Source organism: Protopterus annectens, chromosome 13.part0, assembly GCF_019279795.1.
Source record: "Protopterus annectens isolate FY-2018-M chromosome 13.part0, PAN1.0, whole genome shotgun sequence".
Lineage (NCBI taxonomy): Eukaryota > Metazoa > Chordata > Ceratodontiformes > Protopteridae > Protopterus > Protopterus annectens.
In genome coordinates, this window is record NC_056747.1 from 19,729,977 (window position 1) to 19,751,457 (window position 21,481).

The following is a 21,481-nucleotide window of genomic DNA, read 5'->3' on the forward strand; positions in this document are numbered from 1 at the left end:
ACGGGAAGGCCTTTTTTGTTGTCAGCATAAGAAATAAAGAGCTGATCAGATTTCCTGAACTGTTTTGTTCTGTCCAAATAATATCTGAGTTGGCGGTGAACATCAAGATAATGTAATTTTTGTTCTGATCTGTTTGAGTAGTTTGGGAAAAATACAGGAAGGTCAATAGACTGATTCAAATTACTCTTTGAGGCGACCTTAGGCAGAAAGGTCGGATTAGTTCTCAAGGATACTCTGTCTTTGTGGAAGACCAAATAAGGGGGACGAACAGAGAGAGCATGAAGTTCAGACACTCTCCTAGCCGAGGTAATAGCAACCAGGAAGAGTGTTTTCCATGAAAGAAATTTCAGGGAACATGAGCTGGCTCGAAGGGAGGAAGAATCAAGGATGTCAGCACTAAATTTAGGTCCCATTGAGGAGGAGGACTCCTGACTGGAGGTTTCAGGAGAAAGATTCCTTTTAAGAAGGCTCTACAAATCCTATGGGACATGATGTTGTGATCTGCGAACCCGACATGAAAGTTCGAGATAGCAGCTAACTGAACTTTGACCGTGGAAGAAGAAGAGCCCGCGTGAAAGATCTCCGCTAAGAAATCCAAAACTGCTTGAACTGGAGCAGTAAAGGGATCAATATTCTTAGCTTTTGCCCAATAAGAAAAGCGTTTCCATTTGCTGGTATAAATCCTTCTAGTAGAGGATTTTAGTGAAGCCACTATGATATCCCTAACAGGATTAGAGATCATAGGAAGCCTGGCTAAGGAAGGAAGTGGAGCAACCATGCTGTGAGGTTGAGAGAAGGGATAGACCAGTGCAGCTGACCCGATTGGTGAATCAGAAGGTCTGGTACTGGGTCCAGATGCCACGGCTGCACCAAAAGGTGACGATGGAGGAACGGGAACCAAATTTGTCGAGGCCAATAGGGAGCAATGAGATTCATTTTGGCTCTCAAAACGGTGGCTTTCTGGAGTATTTATGGAATCAGTGGAAAAGGCGGAAAAGCATAAAGAAGTCCTTGGGGCCAATCCTGGGTTAGAGCGTCTCTGGGGGGATGGCCTGGCAGTGGGAAGAGAGAAAAGAAGTCTGGGCATTTGCTGTTTTGGGGAGTAGCAAAAAGATCGCAACATGGGCGGCCCCATTCTAGAAAAATCTCCTCCACTATAGATTGTTTGAGAGACCACTCGTGAGGCATGAGAATAGCTCTGCTCAATCTGTCCGCTAAAATGTTGGTTTTCCCAGGGATATGCGTTGCTACCAGAAACCGATGAGAGGAGATCGCCCATTGCCAAAGTCTGAGAGCTTCTCAACACAAGGGGTAGGATTTGGTTCCGCCCTGTTTGTTGATATACCATACTACAGACATGTTGTCTGTGTGAACTGCAATTGTTCCCAAGGGAAGAAAGTCGTTGAGGGCTTGCAACGTTAAAAGCACTGCTCTCATCTCTAGGACATTTATGTGCAGGTGGTATTCGAACGGTTGCCACGTCCCATGAACCATCCTGCCCTGATAATGACCCCCCCACCCGATCAGGGAGGCGTCCATTGTGACAGTGGTTACCGGGGCCGGGGATACAAAGGGTCTGCCTTGGTGAATCTGGGGAGAAGTAATCCACCATGAAAGATGACTCCTGCAAATCTGTGTCACCAGAATTTGGTGACGCATTGGAAGTTGTTGGTAAGACCACTGAGTGAACAACATCCACTGAAGCAGGCGCATGTAGAAGCGGGCCAGGGGAAGAAGGGTAATGGCCGCAGCCATGAGGCCCAACACCTTTAGAACCATTCTGGCTTGTACTTTTTTGCTGGCTAGGATGATCCTCACGTGACTTTGTATATCTGAGATTCTTTGGTCTGTGAGGGTTGCTGACATCCGAACAGTGTCTAAGTTTGCGCCTATGAAAGTAATAGACTGGCAGGGCAATAAGGAGGATTTTTCATAGTTTATCGAAATTCCCAACTGAGTGCAAAGATTTATTGTGTAATCCCTGGCTTGAAGAAGTTGATGCCTGGTGGTGGCTGAAAGGAGCCAGTCGTTGAGATACGGAAACACCTGGAATCCTTGACGTCTCAGGTGAGCCGTGACCGCTGCCATACATTTGGTGAACACTCTGGGGGCTGTAGTGAGACCAAAGGGCAGGGCTCTGAATTGGAAATGACTGGACCCCAGCCGAAAGCGGAGAAATCTTCTGGAGCGTCTGTGAATTTTTATGTGATAGTACGCGTCCTGAAGATCTATTGAGCACATCCAGTTGTCCTTCTCTAGGAAGGGCAGAATTGACTGAAGTGTGACCATTCGGAATCTTGTCTTCCTCACAGACTTGTTGAGTCTGCTGAGATCCAATATTGGTCTCCAGTCTCCCGTCTTTTTGGGGACGAAAAGAATCTTGAGTAGATTCCGGCTCTGAATGGTCTGCTGTAACTGGCTGAATGGCTCTTTTTTGTAGAAGTTTTAATACTTCTAACTCTGCAACTTCCCTTAGACCGGGTGGTACATCTGGAAGGGAATTTGAGTGAGAAGGGACTTCCCTCGAAAGGAATTTTGTAACCCTCGGATATGATCGACTGTACCCATCTGTCTTGAGTGAGGGAACGCCAGGCTTCTGGGTACAGCGATAGTCTTCCCCCGACTGCCTCCAAGGATGGACAGTCGGGCAACATCTCAGGGATGCTGGAAGGGCTTGTCAGAGAGAGGCTCTCTGCTTCCCTGGTTCTGTGGACCCCCTCTGCCTCTAGAGCGGTGTCTGTTATTATTACCCCCTCTGCCTCTAGGGGTAAACTGACCACGTGTATCCGGCGTGACTCCTTGGGATTTGCGGAACCACATCTTTCCACCTTTCTGTCCTTTAGGGTAAGGTCTAGAAGGGGTGGAAAAACGGACCCCTACGGCAGAAAGAGTCTTGCTGTCCTGTTCACACCTGGTCAATGTATCCTTCACTTGAGGGACAAACAAAGCTGACCCATCAAAGGGAGGATTTGTGAAGGACGCCTTAAAGGGATCTGCGAAATTACAGAGCCGCATCCAGGCTTGGCGTCTAAGAGCCACACCTGTACCTGCGGCTCTACTCGCTCCATCTGCTGCATATGATATCAGACGCATGGAGGAGTTAGCAATAGAATTAAGGATTCCTAGCTGCGAAGCAATTTTTTCTTGAGCCCCTGCAGCTGTGGGATCCTGTACTACTTCACCTAGTTCCTTAAGGATGTCCCTTTGGAGTCTGGTGAAGTGGCATAAGTAGTTCAGCGAGCGCATAGCAAAGGTCGCTGAAGAGAACATCCGCTTACCATACCTATCCATGGTCCTAGAATCCTTATTAGGAGGATGGACAGGTACGGAAGGATCTGCAAGTTCCTTCTTAGTGGCAGCCGCCACCACCATGGCATCAGCAGGGACACCTTTCGTAAGGTATTGCTTTTCCGCAGGGGCAGTAATAAATTTAGACGGCCTCCTAGGAACAGAGTCCTAGACTCTACAGAGTCAGGAGCAGCCCAAGCCTTTCGAGCAATAACCTCCATAAGGGGGTCGAAAGGCGGAGATACCCAGGAGGTGGAGGGCCAAGATCCAAACGCCCCTAGGTATACCAACTCATCCTCAGAGGGATTTGTGGAGGGCCAGTTTCCCCTCTGTTTTAGGAGTTCTAGGATGTCTGAAAAGGAGACATCCTCAGAGGGGGATCTTGGGGATCCCTCCGACTCATCTAAGTCGGTATCTGAAGTGATAGACTCAGGGGAGTCTAGGTGTTTCCTCTTACAAGTCCTCTTGCGCGGAGGATCTCCTGACTGATCAGAAGAATCCTCGGAAGAGGGGGTTATTCCCAGTGGGGAAACCTGAGGTGGAGGATCTCTGGGTCCGGGAGCAAGAGAGATGGCAGAGATATCGACAGGCACTGTAGAGGGAGGAGCTAAGGGAATAGACTGCTGGCTGAGCCCAGTGGCCAGTACACTCTTCATCACCTCGAAGGCCCCCTTCCCAGGGAGGTCCGAGAGAACCCGCTCCGAAGAAATCGGAACTCCAGGGCCCACCGAAAAGGAAGGCTCCGAGGCAGATGTCGGAGCCGAGCTCACCAAGGCCGAGGCTCCAAGGGGAAGAGCGGGGTCGGACAAGGGTCCGATGCCACTCACCCCCTCGGAGGAGACCAGGGAAGCCCGACCACCGAATCCCTCTAAGGAAGGTCTCGAAGAGGAGATAAGAGTAGATGCCGAGGGTGTAGAAGGGGGGTGGTATCCGCCCCTCAGCCATAGCAGAAACTATCCCCGAAGACTCCAGCTCCAAACTCTGAGGTAGAGTCGAAGGAGGAACTACAAGAGGGTGTGGACTAATAGTAGTCTGTTGAGACGGACTATGTAGCATCTGGGCCAGTGCCTGTGATTTCAATAATCTACTGACCACCCTCTCTAAATCATGGTCTGAAAGCCTGGATGACCTAGATGATCGGCTCCGATGGCTCCGTTCCGAGAGGAGAGGTGAGGCCGGAGCAGAGAGTATCGGTTCCAAGGAAGGGGACCTGGACCTCTTCCTCGAAGGAACCATCGGAGCCGACGAAACCATAGATACAGTCGGAGCCGAGGACTTTTCGGCACCGACAGAAAGTCTCGAAGCATCGGCTCCGGCCGGAGCCGATACAGACATAAAAGTAACAGTGTCGGAGCCGGTCGGCGCCGACACCGAAGCCTGAGCCACATGGTGGTCGGAGCCAGTCGGAGCCGACACCGATGTGACTGAAACAGTATCGGCACCGATAGCCATCGGTGCCGAAGGTCTTTGTAAACCAGGATCGAGTCGGAACCGAGGCCGCAGGCTTGGACACAGAAGCCTGGGCCTTGGAAGACTTTGAAGTCTTACTCGGAGCCGACTTAGCCGGAGAGCCCTCCGGTTTAAGAAGGCCTCTTAAAATCAATTTATTCCTTCTCTCCTGCAGGACTCTCTGGCTAAAGGAATGACAAATCGCACAGGAGTCCTGCAGGTGGAGAGGTCCCAGGCAATATAAACAAGAAGTGTGACCGTCTGTCAGAGACATCTTCTGACAGCACGAGTCACACTTCTTGAAGCCTGAGACCCTTTCTTTGGACATAGTTGTACTAAAACACACACAACACAGTCCCAATAAGATAACAAAGTTATCTAACAAAAAATGAGAAACTAACCTCTCACATACACACGAACCCTAACAGGGGTGGGGGGGTGGGAGGGGAGAAGGCCTGACTAAAAAAAAAATAAAGGAGGAAGGGTAATTTTAGTCAAAAAAGGGCTTAATATAACTAAAAACATTAGATAAAAGTGAAAAGGGGCTAAAGACAGTTTAATATAAAACACTTACCAGGAGCTGGTAAAAGGAGGACCTCATCAGCGAAGCGGCAAACGAGATCTGGGTACTTACCGCCTTGCATCATGGGATATGGGGTTGCCTCGAGCTGGTAAAAGTGACTCTCGAGCTTAGCAAAGTGCCGAGTCGGAGCCGAGGATCGGCTCCGAACCCATCAAGCAAGAATGAAGGCGAGATTGACAACTTAACATCATGCAGCCGACGCCCTTATATCAGTTTTTCTTGCCGCAGATGTCAGGTGGCCCCTTAATGGGAAGCCATAAAATCTATAAATATACAAGGTTATACCACCAACAAAAAGCAAATACAACAAAAAGCTTTTGAGCATAGTAAAACAGAGTAGAGATATAGCCAAAAAAAGGTAAGGGGGCTGGAGGGAGGGTAACCAGGACTGTAACAGTAAATACACTTGAACATCTACATTTATGGTAAATGAACACAGCTGTACTATGTTCTTCGTGTTTCACTGTTGCAGTCATCACATCTGGGTAGATTCCCAAAGCTAAGGATGGGGGGAGGAGGAATTTAGATTAGCATTGGAACCAGCTATGAGGCCCTGCAAGACTGCAGTGGCAAAGCCAGCTCTGGATTTAGAGAAAATTGGCAGATGGTAATGCTTGGTGAAAGTATGTACAGAACTCCAGGTAGCAGCTTCTAAGTTGTCCCTGGTAGGGACGCCTCTGAGAAAGGCTGGAGATGTAGAAGCAAACCTGGTTGACTGGGGTCTGATCACCTGTGGGATAGGTTTTCAATGGTGAATGTAGCAGAAATGAATGCAATGACCTATCCATTTGGAAATGGTTTGCTTTGAAATAGCCTTCCCCTCTGCCCCTGCAGCAAATGCCACCAGCAGTTGTTCAGATTTCCTTTGAGGTTTAGTCCTGTCCAAGTAGAATCTAAGTTGTCTGTGCACATCTAATGAGTGCAGTATTTGTTCCCCTTTGTTCTGTGGATTAGGAAAGAAGGTTGGCAAATGAATGGACTGATTAAGGACCACACCGGATACCACCTTGGGCATGAAGGAGGGACTGGTCCTCAGGGACACCCTGTCGCATGAAAGATGATGAAAGACTCCACTGCCATAAGGGCCTGTAATCAGATACCCTTCTTGCTGAAGTGATTGCTAAAAGGAAAGCCGTTTTCCAAGAAAGGAATTTTAAGTCTGCAGTAGCAGCTGTCTCAAAAGGGGGAAGAGTGAGTTTCTCCAATACAAAGTTAAGGTCCCAGGCTGGAGTTGGAGCTCTCCTGGGTGGTCGTACGTTTTTGGCCCTCTGAGGAACTGCTTGAGTAGTAGATGAGAGAAGAAGGGAGGTTCTGTGCTAAAATGAGCTGAAATGGCTGAGGTGTGAATTTTGATGGAGGAGAAAGACAGGCCCTTATGAAGCATCTCCGTTAAGTATTGTAAAATCTGAAGTAAATTAAGCACTGCTGTGCTCATCCCTTGAGACTGGTTCCAGGCACAGAATCTTTTCCATTTTTCAGCATAAGATTTTCTAGTACTAGGCCTGTTTGCCTCTAAAATGACGTCCATCACTGGTTTACGGAGGGATGGTAAGGGCGAGATTAGGTAATTAGCCAGGCTGCTAGGTTCAGTGTTTGAAACTGAGGGTGCAGAATCTGGTTCTCCTGCTGAGACAATAGGTTAGGAGTCGGAGGCAGGTGGCATGGGGCCAACAGTGACACACTGCACAAGAGTGTTGGCGCTGCCAGTCTGGTGCAATCAAAATTGTCCTTGGTTTGTCTTGTTTGATCTTTAGTAGCACTTTGGAGAGCAGAGGCAGAAGAAGAAAGGCATAAACTAATACGTTTTTTCCAGCTGAAGGACAGAGCATCCACTTTCTAAGCTTGTTTGTGAGCAAAATTTGTGCAAAATTTGTCCAATTGATAGTTCTGGGGGGGGGGGGGGGGGGGCAAACAGGTCTGTATCTGGGCTCCTCCATTTGCTTGTCAACATGTTGAAAATCCTTGGTTCCAGTTTCCCATGTGGGTCCATGAGGTTTCTGCTTAGTTTGCCAGTGTATTTAGTTTTCCTGGCATGAATTGAGCTTGTAGATGCACTTTGTAGCTCAGGGCTGTGTTCCACAATACCATGGCTAGTCTGCAGAGGGGGTAAGAATGTGCAACTCCCTGCTTGTTTAAGTACCACATAACAGTGGTGTTGTCCCAGTCTTTACCATTAATTGCCCAGGAATAATGTGGTCCTTGATGGCTGTCAGAGCATTCTGTACAGCTAACATTTCTTTTTGATTGATATGCAGGTGCATTTGACTTGGGTTCCATTTGCCCCGAATGCACTTCCCTGCCAGGTGAGCCCCCCATGAATAGTCTGATGTGACTGTTGTTAGGGTTTGGGTGGCAGGGGGTAGTGTGAATGGTAAGCCCTTGTTTTGGTGGCAGGTCTCTGCCCACCAAAGGAACTCTAGGTGTAGGCAAGGTATGACAGGAATCATTGCTTCTAGAACTGGAGAATGTTGACACCATAGGATTTTTACATACCACTGTAGTTTCCTCATATGCAGTCTTGCATATGGAATTAGAAGAATGCAGGAGGCCATGAACCCCAAGGTTTGTATGTATTTGCCTTGCAGATAGCAGGGTTTGTGTGGCCACTTGTTTGAAGTAGGTTGTCAAATTAATTTGTTTCTCTGGCATAAGGAAAGCCACCTGGGAAGTTGTATTCAAACTTGCTCACAGGAATATAATTTGTTGACAGAGTACCAGGTGTGATTTCTTTTTGTTTATGGTGTACTCCAGACAAGTTAGCACCCTTTGTACAAAGGCCAGATGATTCAAAAGTATGTCCTGACTTTCTGCCTGAATTAGACAATCATCCTGGTATGGGTACATTTGAATATTTCTTTGCCTGCAAAATGCAATAACTGGAGCTAGGCACTTTGTGAATACCCTGGGCACAGGAAATAAGCCAAAGGGCAGTGCAGAGAACTGATAGTGCATGTAGCCTGCTATGCAGTGTAGGTATCTTCTGCAAGATTCCCTGACTGGGATGTGCATGTATGCTTCCTTTAAATCTAGTTTTGCCAACCAGGTGTCTTTGCCTAGCATGGGGAGCAACTGGTGGAGAGTCAGCATCTTGAATTTTGGAATCACCAAAAAGGTGTTTAGAGTAGACAGGTCCAGGATAGGACACCATGAACTGTCTTCTCTGGGTACTGGGAAAAGTCTTGAGTAGAAACGTCCCTTTTCCTCTTCTGGTACCAACTGAATAGCCCCCACGCTTAAGAGAGAAAGTACTTGCTTTTGGGCCTTTGCCCACTGGTTTGGGTGTAGATCTGGCTAACCGCTTGGTGTTGGTAACGTGTGGAAGTGAAATCTGTATCCCTGGAACACTACATTTAAAACTAATTTTCCTGGGTAATGAGTTCCCAGTTATTTGCATGAAGAGTAATCTTTCCCCTCAAAGGGGCAAACAGTTGAGAAGTGCTTGGCAGTTTTAAAAAGAAGTCATTGAGACAGTTTACCATAGGGGAGAGTTTTACTACCCCTAGATTTGGACGTGAAGGCCCCCTACTGCTTAGTCCTGTGTGTACCCTGGGACTGAAGCCTGGGAGCTCTGCTGGATCTGGGTTTGGACTGAAAAGGTCTGGAAAAGGCAGGAGAGAACCAATTCTTGGAAGGCCAATGCGTACTAAACCTTGGAGGTTGTACTTGTAAAAAATCTTTAACAGTTTGCATAGATTTAGCTTTTTCCTCCTTCTTTTTAAAAACTTCTTTTGCCTTGTTGCCAAACAGGCAGTCCTAGTTTAAGGGAGCATCCAGTAATTTCGATTTAACAAGATCTGGCAAGGATTGCTCCTTAAGCCAAGCTTGCATTCTAAGTACAGACCCAGTTACAGCAGCCCTGCAAGATACCTCTAGTGAATCAAAACCATATTGCAACGTATGTTTTCCAACTTGTTCAGCTGAATGCAGTAAATCCTGTAAATCTGAATTTTCAGCACAATCAGGAATCAACATCATTTTCTGTTTAAACAATCCAATAATATGCTGCTGATACTTTAACATATGAAACTGGCAGTTTAAGGCCCTAATGGCCAAAGTTGCAGAAATGTATACCTTCTTACCCCATCTATCCAACGCCCTGGAGTCTCTATCAGAGGGGGTAGGGTTTTTGGCAGTAGTAGCATTAATGCCCTTGGGTCCCTGAGAAATGGTCTCAGGATCCGCAGTAGGATTTTTAAAAAGGAACTTATGAGAGTCAGGGACCCTGTAATATCTACCAGGCTTTCTGGGAGCAGGAGGTAGAGAGTCAGGGGCCAAGTTAGATTCCGAAAAGGCATCACCTGTGCTGGGGCAGGAGTAAGAAATCCCTAAGCCACTTTTTAGAATCAGAGAAATCCTGACTTTCCCAATGAAAATGCTCCCTAACGGTATGCAAGGTTTCACCAAAAGAAAAATCCTCTGGGGGGAATGCAGAGGGAAGAGTCCTCAGCATGAGAATCCTCATAGGCAGATAAGGGTAAATCTTGGTCATCACAGGAAACAGAAAATTCAGAATCCTGGTCAGAAGTACCATAAACAAACTCGGTCCTAGGTCTCTTAGAGGGGGAAGGTTGGCTTCCCCTGATTAAAGTAATGAGGTCTTCAGCCATTATCATCATTTGTTTTAAGGCACAGAGGCCTTGCCATGCGGTCTGGGCATCAGTTTTCTAGGCATGGTTCGAGTTTTAGGACTTGAAGAGAAAGATGGCGTTGGTTTAATACGCAAGTCAGTAGGCCTGAATACACCCTCAGAAGCCGGTGCCTGCACAGCAGCTCCTGACCCATCCAAGATAGAGACATCCGCAGGTTCCACAACTGAAGCATCTCGCGGCATACCAGACTCCGAATGGGTCTCAGTAGAGGCCTGCAAATCTGAAGTAGCTGGTATCAGGGGCTGCAAAAGCACCTCACTGGCAAACTGGCGACCGACTTAGGAGAAGCATCGTCGGTAGCTTTGGACCTAGGCGGCCTGTCTCTATCTTTGCATTTTTTTCGGAATGTCGGTAGTCGGATGGCTTACCGAAGAGATATCAGGATAACTGAACTTTGCACCAAAATATTTAGAAGCGTAAATATACAGACGACAGATAGCTTTGTGCCTTCTTTAAACCACAAACTAACAGCGAGGTAGGTCAGGGCCTAGGCAAGGAATACAGTACGAATTAATATCTTTATGAGGTATTTGCTTTCCACAAGTAATGCAATTATTTACTTTTACTGACATTGGTTTAGTGCAAGAAAAAGTTTCCCCAACCGAGTACTTAGCTTTTAGTTGAAGACTTCGGTTCTGAAACTCAAAATCGAAAATTTCAGGAGTCAGCCGACCGGCACTTGCGAACTGCTTCTGCTTCGGGCACCGCACGGCACGTAAGACTGATGTAATGGCGTCAGCTGCATGTTTTATACCGCTGACAACCTGACATCATGGAAGAAGGAACAGCAACCGACTCAGGACCCAAGACTTTGTTAATCAGGCCGACTGAGGGCTACTGCAAGCAGATCACCCAAATGTGATGACTGCAAAAGTGAAACACGAAGAACATCTTGGAGTAGTCGCTGGCATCCTGGAAATCTACAGAGCACACCAGATTGTCCTTCCTCAATGGAGGCAATATGGACTGTACCGTGGCCATCCCAAATTTAACCTGTTTGACAAAGTGACTGAGATGGCTGCAGTCCAATATTGGCCTGTCCTCTTTGGAACCAAAAAGAACCTGGAATAGACTCCAGATTCTAATTGGTCTGGCAGAACCTGCTTGATGTCTCTTGCCTTCCAACTTTGACACTTCTACTACTGAGGATTCCAACTGATTTGAGTGGAGTATCACTCAATTTCAACCACTTCTTTGGAGGATACAAAAAGGGTATGGTATAGCTTCTAGCAATTATCCTTAACACCCATGAATCAGAAGTGATGATTTGTTAGCTTGAGGGTGAAAAGGTTATGTGCCCCCTGACTGCCTCCACAGTGCAGCAGCTGGATAATCCTTCAGGGACAGTGAAAGGGTTACTCAGTGAAAGGAATATGGAAACCCTGATTTTGTGGTCTGCCTCTTGGGCGACATCCACAAAAACCTTGCATTTTAACAGGAGTGTGTGCACTTTTTATATCCACTGTATATATTTATGTACAAACATACACACACACACACATATATATATATATATATATATATATATATATATATATATGATTCCCCTTTAGAAGGTCGAACGGCTGAAATCTCAAAATGCATATGGCAGAAGCCATATGCTCGAATTTCAGAAGCTCGACCTTCTGAAACGGAAAAAAAAAAAAAAAAAAATACAACGTAACACAAAACAATGTTTTATTTATACCAACTCCGAGATCGCACTACAGCGCAGAAAGGGAAATCTCCTGTTATGTGCTGTATGCCAATTCCCATTCAGAAGGTCGAGCTGCTGAAATTTCAAGCATATGATCTCGACCATATGCATTTCGACATTTCAGCCGTTCGACCTTCTGAAGGGGAACCATATATATATATATATATATATATATATATACATATATATATATATATATATATATACATATATATATATATATATATATATATATATATACACATATATATATATATACACACACACACACACACACACACACACACACACACACACACACACACACACACACACACACACACTAAACAAAAAAAGAGCCCATGCTAACTAGCCTATTACAGACACCAAAACCAGCACTATCGCGGTTTACAGTACTAGACAGGTCTAGATGAAAACACTCAACACAGTCTTAAGGAGTAAAAATCACTACCCCTTAACCCTAGTTTACAATATACCTTATACTAAATACTAAGAAGAGGAGTCAAGAAAGATAGAAAACTGGTAAAAATTTCACTTATCGTGACTGCAGGAAGAGCTCTCGGAATAATGTCTGGATGAACAAGTGGCAAGCAAGATCCAAGGTAAATAAGACAGGAGGAGGGAATTGTGGGTAAGGAAGTCGTCAGAATCTCGGATCCAAAGCTCTGGTAGAAGGTGCCGGGGTCAGATCCAATCTGATTGGACAACCCAAGTATTGAATAGGACGAAAACAGTCAACATCAAATTTATTTATTTATCTGACATTTGTTGACCAGGACAGTCCATCTGGGGCAAAGCCCTTTTTCAGCGGAGGCCCTGGGAGAAAAGCTCCAACAATAGAAATATAACTGACAGATGCATGTTACAAGATCTCATGATATAAGACATATCAGTATAAATAAATTGTTGAGTCTTCCACGAATCACAAAAAGTCCAGTATTAAATTCCACACGTTTTATTGAAGAAATGTAAGGAAAAGAGATGAGCGCTTTCGCGTGCTACCTGCACGCTTCATCAGATCTGGATGTATACAGTTAGTACACTATTCACGTTGCCATTTAGTTAAGTGAAAGAAAGAGACAGACTGAAAATAAAAATGTGTTGATATGTCAAATCTAAGGTTCTGACAGGAATATGTGATGAGCAGCAATACTGAACAGTGTTAAAACTGTATGGATAATAAGTGCTGGTATCTTTTTATATCTGCCAAACCCTTATAACCCATGTGACATGATTCCAACTAAACCACCATGCCAGTATCTTTTCTACATCAGACACCCATACCCAACATTCCAGAGGTTTGTCCCTCCCACCAACACCCTTGTTACGCACCTTTAAATAGCTGTCTGAATTAAGATTAAAAGGTTCAGCTCAAGCAAAGCTAGAACTATAACTGCTTCTTCTACAGCCACTGTAGTGGGAATATAATAAACTAGGAAATATTACCCAAGAAAGGAAAGGTCTCACCTGGGTTTTGGCTTCTGGGGGGCCTTTAGCTTCACCTCTTTTTCATTCTTTTGGTTATGCTTCTTCACTGGCTCTGAAGTCGCTTTCTTCACTGGCTTCTTTACCTAAGCATATGTAAAACATGTTAGAATGATCACTGAACGACAGAAATACTACAAAAACTAGAAAAGAAGCGCTGCATAAATTTAGACCCTTAGCAAAACAACTGAATTTTGTGAATAAAGTCAGCCAGCACAGGCTAGAAAACAGTCTCAGTCTGACAGGAAGGGGTTGAAACCAGGTGCAAGTATTTAATTTTAAGATTTTTGAAATGCAGAGATAGCTAGAAGCAATACTTTCAATGAACCAGAAGCAACTCTAGCTCCCATGGCCTAAAAAAAAAAAAAAAAAAAATACTGGCTGCCTCAGCAGGTCTACCTGTCCAGAGAAAAGAATGAAAAACACCTATCGATGCCAAATGTTGATTACACTGTTAATGGGGACTGCAGCAATTTTGGAAGAGACAAAGGGAAACATAGTTGCAAAGAACTGCACACTAAGCAAGCCATGTGTATGAATTACAAAGGGTAACAATTAAATCAAGGAGTGTCATATAATGCCTTAAATGCATGCATAATGTGAAAGGCTTCTCTTCTTATGTTATCAAAGTAGTGCTCCACCCTAAACTCCTTGGAGTTACTATTGATGAAAATCTCTCCTTTGACCTTCATATCCTAACCATCATAAAGACCCATCAAAACTTAGGCCTGCTTTACAGACACACAACTTACTTCAAACACTCAGCCAAAAAACCCTAGCATCCTCCTTTCTTTTACCATCTCTACTATATGGTGTGCCTGCCCTACTCACAGGCATTCAACTCTCTCTAAAAAACAAACTCAAATCTTGTTACAATAAATTAGCAAAATTTGCCAAGAATGCTACACATACCTCCCATCACTGTATATCCCTTCAAAAACTCAATTGGCTCGAACTACCTCACTTCTTAACTTAACTACAACTAACCACTGCACATAAAATCATAACGAAACCAGAAGAATGCACATGTCTAGCCTCATTAATGTCCCCCTACAACCCCTTTAGATAACTCAGATCAGAAAATGTCTTCTTTTTTTTTTCCAATAATTTTTATTTATTTTTATATCCAGGCAAAACAGTAAATGACAAAAAGCAGACAAATGGGAAACATATAAATAATAAACAATTGTTATACATTTAGAGCAATGCGAGAGGAGGTTGACCAGTCATACAATACTATTTACACTATGTACAAAGATGCTTTCAATATTCAGCATAGCAAAAACTGATAAAATCAAAAGTTTTACAAGGGTTATTATGAGTGCAGTATTAGAGAGGAAAAGAGAAGAATTTGTGGGGGTTAAAGATGTGAGAAGTTGTGTAAAGGCTCCTGGTCGTAGTGAGGTATTAACATTATAGAAGGTTATGCAAGAATAATATTATAGATTTGTTCCCATGGAATCCTAAATTTAGTATTTTATCCCTTTTAATTATTTTATGGGCTAACAAATGTTTTGTCGCCATCAATCTGAAGTTGTCCCATGAGTTATTAGTTGAATTAAGCCAATTGGTAGCTATATAGAGTTTCATTAAGAGAAAAAATGTTGATCAGGGTAATTGCTTGACATTTAGAGATGTTATTTGGAGGAATATGTAATAGAGTAAATTCCCAAGTAAGTGTGGTAATTTGGTAGCCCATCTTTTGCAATTGGAGTTTAAGGGAGTTCCAAAGTTTAAATACTCATTTACAGCTGCAAAAGAGATGGAGTAGGTCGGCAGTTTGGTCTATGCAGTAACGGCAGAGTGGGGATTTCATAGGGTTAAATTTATGTAGAGTAGATTTGAAGAGCTTTTGTATTAGTATAATGGAGTGTTTGAGGGGTTCTATTAGGTTACAAGATTTCATTGAGATGGTATTTAGGAAAGGTAAAGCTTTGGGGTTGATGTCCAGGCTTTTGATATGATTATGATATATTCTTATCCAGTTTGGGTACCAAGTATTATCCTTTGGGTTGTAATCAGCTATTCTTAAAACTCTACTGGCATTTATAATTAAGTAGTATGTCTCAAAGTTTGGGAGGTCTAGACCACCTTTATTTTTAGGGGTTGTTAATTTGTCATAAGAAATTCTGTTTTTTTTTAGGTTCCCCGATGAATTTAGCAAGCTTGGTGTGTATTTGTTTAAAGAAGTTATTGGGTATAATTATCTGGGAATTTATGAAAATGTATAATAATCTGGGTAGGACATTCATTTTAATTATGGAGACTTTGGCCAAAAACGGTAATTTTAAGTTTTTCCATCTATTGAGGTATAGTGAGATGTCTATCCATTTTTGCTTTACATTGTTTAAGTAGAAGTCTTTGTTGTTTGTAGAGAAAGTGATGCCTAATTAATTAGTTAATTGTTTTTTCAGTTTTTAATTTCCTATTAGTGGTAGAAGAGATAATGGTTTAGGGGTTTTTAAGGGGAAGATGTTAGTTTTTTTGAGATTTAATTTGTAATTTGATATCATTGAGAAGTGATCAATAGCGGAGAGTATTTTGTTTATATCCGAGATTGGTGTGGTACAGTAAATATTTATATCATCAGCAAAAGCGGATAAGAAGATTTTAGTATTGTAAATTATTGGGGGGGGGGGGTTATGGTATATATTTTGTTTTATATTTAGGAAGAGATGCTCTAGATATAGGTTAAAAAGTAAGGGAGATAAAGGGCATCCTTGACGAGTTCCATTTTTAATAAAGATCCTATTTGACCAGGTTTTGTTAATATATAAAGATGTATAGGGATTCTTATATATTTGTAGGATTTTAATAACCCTTTGGGGTATATTAAAGTAAGGCAAGGTTTGAAATAAAAAATCTAAATTTACTCTGTCAAAGGCTTTATGGGCATCAATGACTAGTGCATATAAATTTAGATTACTTTGGTTGGCATATGATATTAGCGTATTAAGTGTTAATGTATTGTCGCTCGTTTGCCTAAATGTTGTAAAACCTGACCGTTTGGGGGAAATAATTTTACCCATTATGTTTTTCAGTCTGTTTGCTAGTATGGGTGTTAATATTTTGGTGTCAATATTTAATAATGATATGGGTCTATAGCTATCCGGGTTTTTAGGGTCTGCTTTTTCTTTAGGTATAAAAATAGTTTTGGATACATTAAAATGTATATCATTGATTCCATTGTTTATTATACAGTTCAGTATGTGAAATAGTATTTGGGCTAGTATACGGTAAAATGTTTTATAAAACTCTGTAGTGAGCCCATCTGGGCCGGGGGCTTTATGTGATTTCATTTGCTGAATTGTTGAGGTTATTTCATCGATAGAGATGTTTTTTTCTTGTTGCTTTGAATCAAATTTATATTTTGGAGAAAGCGTGATCTGACCTCCTTCGAGGGTGAGGTTGCTTGTTCTCCATATGTTTGTGTATATATTTGTTCGAACATCTTAATAATGTCTTCATTTTTAATATAATGTTTGTTTTGGTATACTATTTCAGAAATTTGAGAGGTGGATTTCGTTTGGTTTATAATTCTGGCCAGAGCTCAGGAAGGTGTTTGGACTTCATTAGCATAGTTAGCTAGCATTTTAGTTTCATAAAATGATAGTTTATTGTTATGTAAAAGGTAAAGATCCTTTTGGAGTTTCAAGATTTTAGTTTCTGAGTATTAAAATTAGTTATTAGATCTTGTTCGAGTAGTTGTATTTTAGTTTCCAAGTCCTGTTCTTCAAGTTGAATTTTTTTTTTATAGTAAGCTGCTTTTTTAATAAATATTCCCCTAATTTATGCTTTAATTGCCGCCCATTCAATATCCAGAGGTATTTGAGAATTCAAAATGTTTGAGAGAATTAATTTGAGAATAGATTTAACTTCATCAATTATCTCTTTTTTAAGAGATTGGGGTTCAGGGACCAATTGTAACCTCTTTTTATTAAAGAGGTTTTAGGGTTAGCAATAATATTAAGGGTAATTTTGGAGTGGTCCAAGAGGTATCTAGTGTGTATGAACAATTTTGGCTCTAAGGAGATGAGTGTTTCAGATATTAAAAAGAAGTCTATTCTCGACCACATTTTGTGACGGAGTAGGATGTAAATTTACTAGATTTATTTGGATTGTCTCGATATTTAAAGGGATCATATAATTTGTAATCATGTTTAAGTTCATTTATAGCTAGTGATGCTTGTTTGTTGTATGGTATAATTATGCTTGACTTGTCCTGTTCTGGATTTTGGTAAGTGTTCCAATCCCCACCTAGAATCATATAATGGTTTTGGAATTGGTTCAGAATAGGGAATAATAATGCAAAGAATGTTTGTTGATTATTACAGGGGGCATATATATTTAGTAAAAAAAATAGGTTTAGGAAGATTTGGAGTTGAGAGAGTTACATAGCACCATCTGCCCTCTTTGTCAACTTTGGTTTCCAGAATTTTGTGTTGATATTGTCTCTCAATTATGATAGCTACCTCCGCACTGTTGGTTTTACCTTCAGAAGCTATAATTTCCCTTATCCATTTTTTACTTCTAATTTCTGACCATTAGAGGAGTCTCCTGGACTAGTATGAAATTAGCTTTCGCTTGTAAAATGAGGTGCAAAAAAAGTTTTCTTTTTTTTTTTTGGAGCCCTTTAATGTTCCATGAATCAAATTCCCACATTGAGGCAATTGGTGTGTCTATAAAGTAAGGGTTGAGTGTTGTATAGAAATAATAGCTTTAGCTTATATTTTAATGAGGTCATACTAAGAAAGCAACTTATTATTCCCATCCCGTCCCGTCCCTGTGCCTAACCACTACCCCCATGGACCAGGAATAAAGCAGGGAATAACTTGTTATTGCATTTGCAGATCTATAGATCAATATAGTATTTACATATTGAGTTTTAACATTTAAGTAAAAGAAAACGAGTATCCCTGCATGAGTTTTAACACAGCTGACAAAGCTTAAACTGATTCCCTAAAAAAACACTACTAATATATCCTTATTTTCCTCAAGTTTCAATATACAGAAATTATCACATCAGAAGTAGTATGTCTTAGAAGATTAACAGTAGAAGGGATCAACCTCAAAAGTCAAGATTAGAACCAATATTGACAGATCTTATAACTGCAAGTTATAGGAGTTAAGTATTTATTTACATTCTTAGTCTACTTAATCTTATTATTTCTTCAATTAAATCAGCTGAAATGGTCATTTACAACAAATATTTTAAGTAAGGGAAGAGTGCAGCGTCCTTCCCTTACCAGTAACTAGAATATTCAGAAGGTAACAAAGCAGATATGACTATCAGTGCCAAAATATCAGGGTATGAACGTGGGTGAAAATGGATGTATACCTACAAGTTTATGTGACTAGTGTTAGCTTTGAGAATTCTTTATATGTATTGGTGTTTCGATTTGTTCTCCAGTTTTTATCTTGCAAATTTAACACCCAAAACATCTGGTGTAATCCTTGCAGGTTAAATAGTGCTGGTTTATATACAGACCCCAGGAACAAAATGTTGGATCCCCTTGATCATCATATTTGGTAACTGGCTGAGGCCACCAGATTGGTATACCTGCTTAAAGTTATGTGATGTGTCTCATTTTAGTTTATAGTGGCTTGAGAAGAATGATTATTTAACCCTAGAGTATGTATCTTTGGTTGAGTATGTATGGGTATATAATCGGTTTTTAGGTACTGTGAAAAAATATCAAAAACGGCTTTCCATCAAATACCAGGATAGACATATAATTAATCTAGTGCGCATGTCTCTTCTTGTATTAGATAAACTCAGTTGGGAAAATATTTTCACATATATTTATAGGCTTGAATGAGCCTGATTATGCCAACATTCCCGATACCGTAGGTTAGAGTCCTTGATCCTAATAGTCAATAACGTCTTCTACAGCTGTAGTACAATGGATAAAAAAAAAGTGAGACCTGGATCACAGAGGCAATTCACCCTTCATGGTCACACTTTGCCAAGAGCGGACAATCAGTTTATGATTACATTCTGACTTTTTTTGTGTGTCATTCTATTTAGGCTTTGATCTGTCATTAACTGTAACAGTTACCACAGTGCAGTTGCCTACTAGAAAGGGATCAACTTGCTTGTAAAAAATAGTTTAAGAAAAAGCAAGCTTGTCAGAATATGGGACCCAGATCCCTTCCAATACCAATTTACTTTAATTACCAATAAAAGTCCCTGGAACCTCTCTCTTCATAGTCTGAAATACTTGTTGGTATGGTTTACCTTAATGTGTTTCCCTTTTAGCTAATGAAATCACTGCTTGTTTAGATTTTTATGATGAATAAACCACTTTAGAGACAGCTGAGATGTTCGACCAGCAACAGGGAATGGAAGTGCTTCCAAGCTACTTTCATCTTATGAAAAATTGTTAGATGTACTTTGTTGTAGTCTACAGTGAATGAAACAATGTCTCTTCATAAGTGACTGTAAGATTTAACATTTATAGTAATGAAATGAAACATTAAAAGCTCAGTTTGTTGTTAAGGAGGATGCATGTTTGCTTAATTGTTAGGAATTTATAACAGCAGTGTTTTTCTTAACATCTTGTATTTAAGTATGTGAGGCTGAGTACTGAGATAGAAAAAGCTACCCCTATTAAATAGGTATCCTCCATTATTAATGGGCTGAATTCCCATGTTAAAAAATATAGACTGCTGAGTTAAGAGATTGCAGTCATATTTGTTGAATTTCAGAGACAGCACTTTTTTAAAATCATTACTTTGGCTTACTTCTCTTTTGGCAGAAGCACATAGTGAGATGGTGTTCGTAGTTACAAGTATATAAACTCTTATTAAATGTGCTTTCATGAAGAGAAGAACAGAGTTAGTTTATTTCTAATTAAAGAATTAGCCAACAGTGTATTGTGATGCCAGTGTACAATCAATCTTTACTTAAAGGTAAGGAACTTACTGATCATGAGACCAGCAGCAAACAGCTATTTAAATCAAGATTTTTAATTTCAATTTAGTCAGTCATGTAAATATAGGAGAGCTCAGAAGATAACCACTTGGTTTTGGGACTCTTTGCATGAGCCGAAAGTTCGCTTTTGTGATCTGTTAATGCAAGATCTTGAAAAGTTGCCGATTATTTCTCCTCTTCTTTTAGGAGCGAGCGTTGATTATTTTGAGTTCTCTGGGGTTAAACAGTAAGGGTGAACCTCTTGGCATGTGTTGGCGATGCTTGGAAATAAAAGAACTCTGCAGATATAATGAAGGTGAGCGCACATGTACCTATAAGGGAGTCTTACAGTCTGCATGGATTAAGTACTTGAACCAGCTACTCTGCGGATAGAGATCGCATTTGTTTGCCAGTTTAATTTTTACTCACTCGAAGTACAGCAGTATTCTACAAATCAGCACAGTGTTCTTCGAGGGGAATCAGACATGCAGGCACTTGTAGGGGGACCAAATTCACGGTCTGAATGTTCCGGAAGTGTCAAACTTTAGAGAGACCTGGCGGCCATGTTACCAGAACTTTTAGTTCCTATCGTGGGAAAAAATACAGGCGGAAGGAGTTGTGAACTTCCGCATTGGCTCCTCGTGGCTTGATACAGAAGATAAAAGGGTAAAACATCGTTCCTAGAGGCCTAATAAGGCCCAGTTCAGAGTCAGAAGGCAGTAACAGACCTTGGACTATCGCAGCACTCGCAGCTGTCGATCCAAGGCTCATAGGACATACCGGTGAGTGTATTTAATGGTCCAGAGTGGGAACTTTTTTAAACACAGTAAAAAAAGTGTTTTTGGCTTCTTTATGGTCAGCAATCACATGTTTAACCCCATCTAGGTGGAAAATTAGAGAGCTTGGGTACTTCATTTGAAATTTTATTTTCCTTTCAATCAGGAATTTACAGCAAGGAGAAAGCTGCTGTCTGGCTTGTCTTATTTGAAGGGGAAGATCTTGAGCCAGATAAATTGTGTTATTACTCCAGGTAAGAGATCCACCATTTTTCTTAGCAGACATTAGGATTGTATTTACATCTTGGAAGTTCAGAAGTTTAGCATATACTGGTCTGGGTTTGTGTGATATCTGTGCTTCGCTCAGAGCTCTGTGTGCTCTTTCTATTATTACTTGCCGGGCTCTCTCTGGTTCTTTGAGAAGAATGGAGAAGATGTGGGTGAAGGAAGGGATCAGATCATTGTGCATTACAGTTTCCGAGATGCCCATTATGATATTATTCCTTCTGGACTTTGCTTCCAAATCCATGATCTTTGCTTGGATGTTTTGTATTTCAACTTCATGAGCATCTGATTTTTTGGTTATTAAGGATATTTCCTCCTCATTTTCCATGATTTTAGCTTCAGATTTATCCGTTCTGG

General features: G+C 41.6%; 1 protein-coding gene across 1 annotated transcript in view; it reads right to left on the reverse strand.

Moving 5' to 3' along the window:
• HDGFL2 (HDGF like 2) overlaps positions 1-21,481 on the reverse strand; it is a 2,035,019-nt gene that overhangs the window by 1,211,434 nt on the left and 802,104 nt on the right. Inside the window, exon 10 of the mRNA XM_044090590.1 lies at positions 13,133-13,236. Coding sequence (XP_043946525.1) covers positions 13,133-13,236 — 104 coding nt within the window. The remainder of the gene's footprint in view (positions 1-13,132; positions 13,237-21,481) is intronic.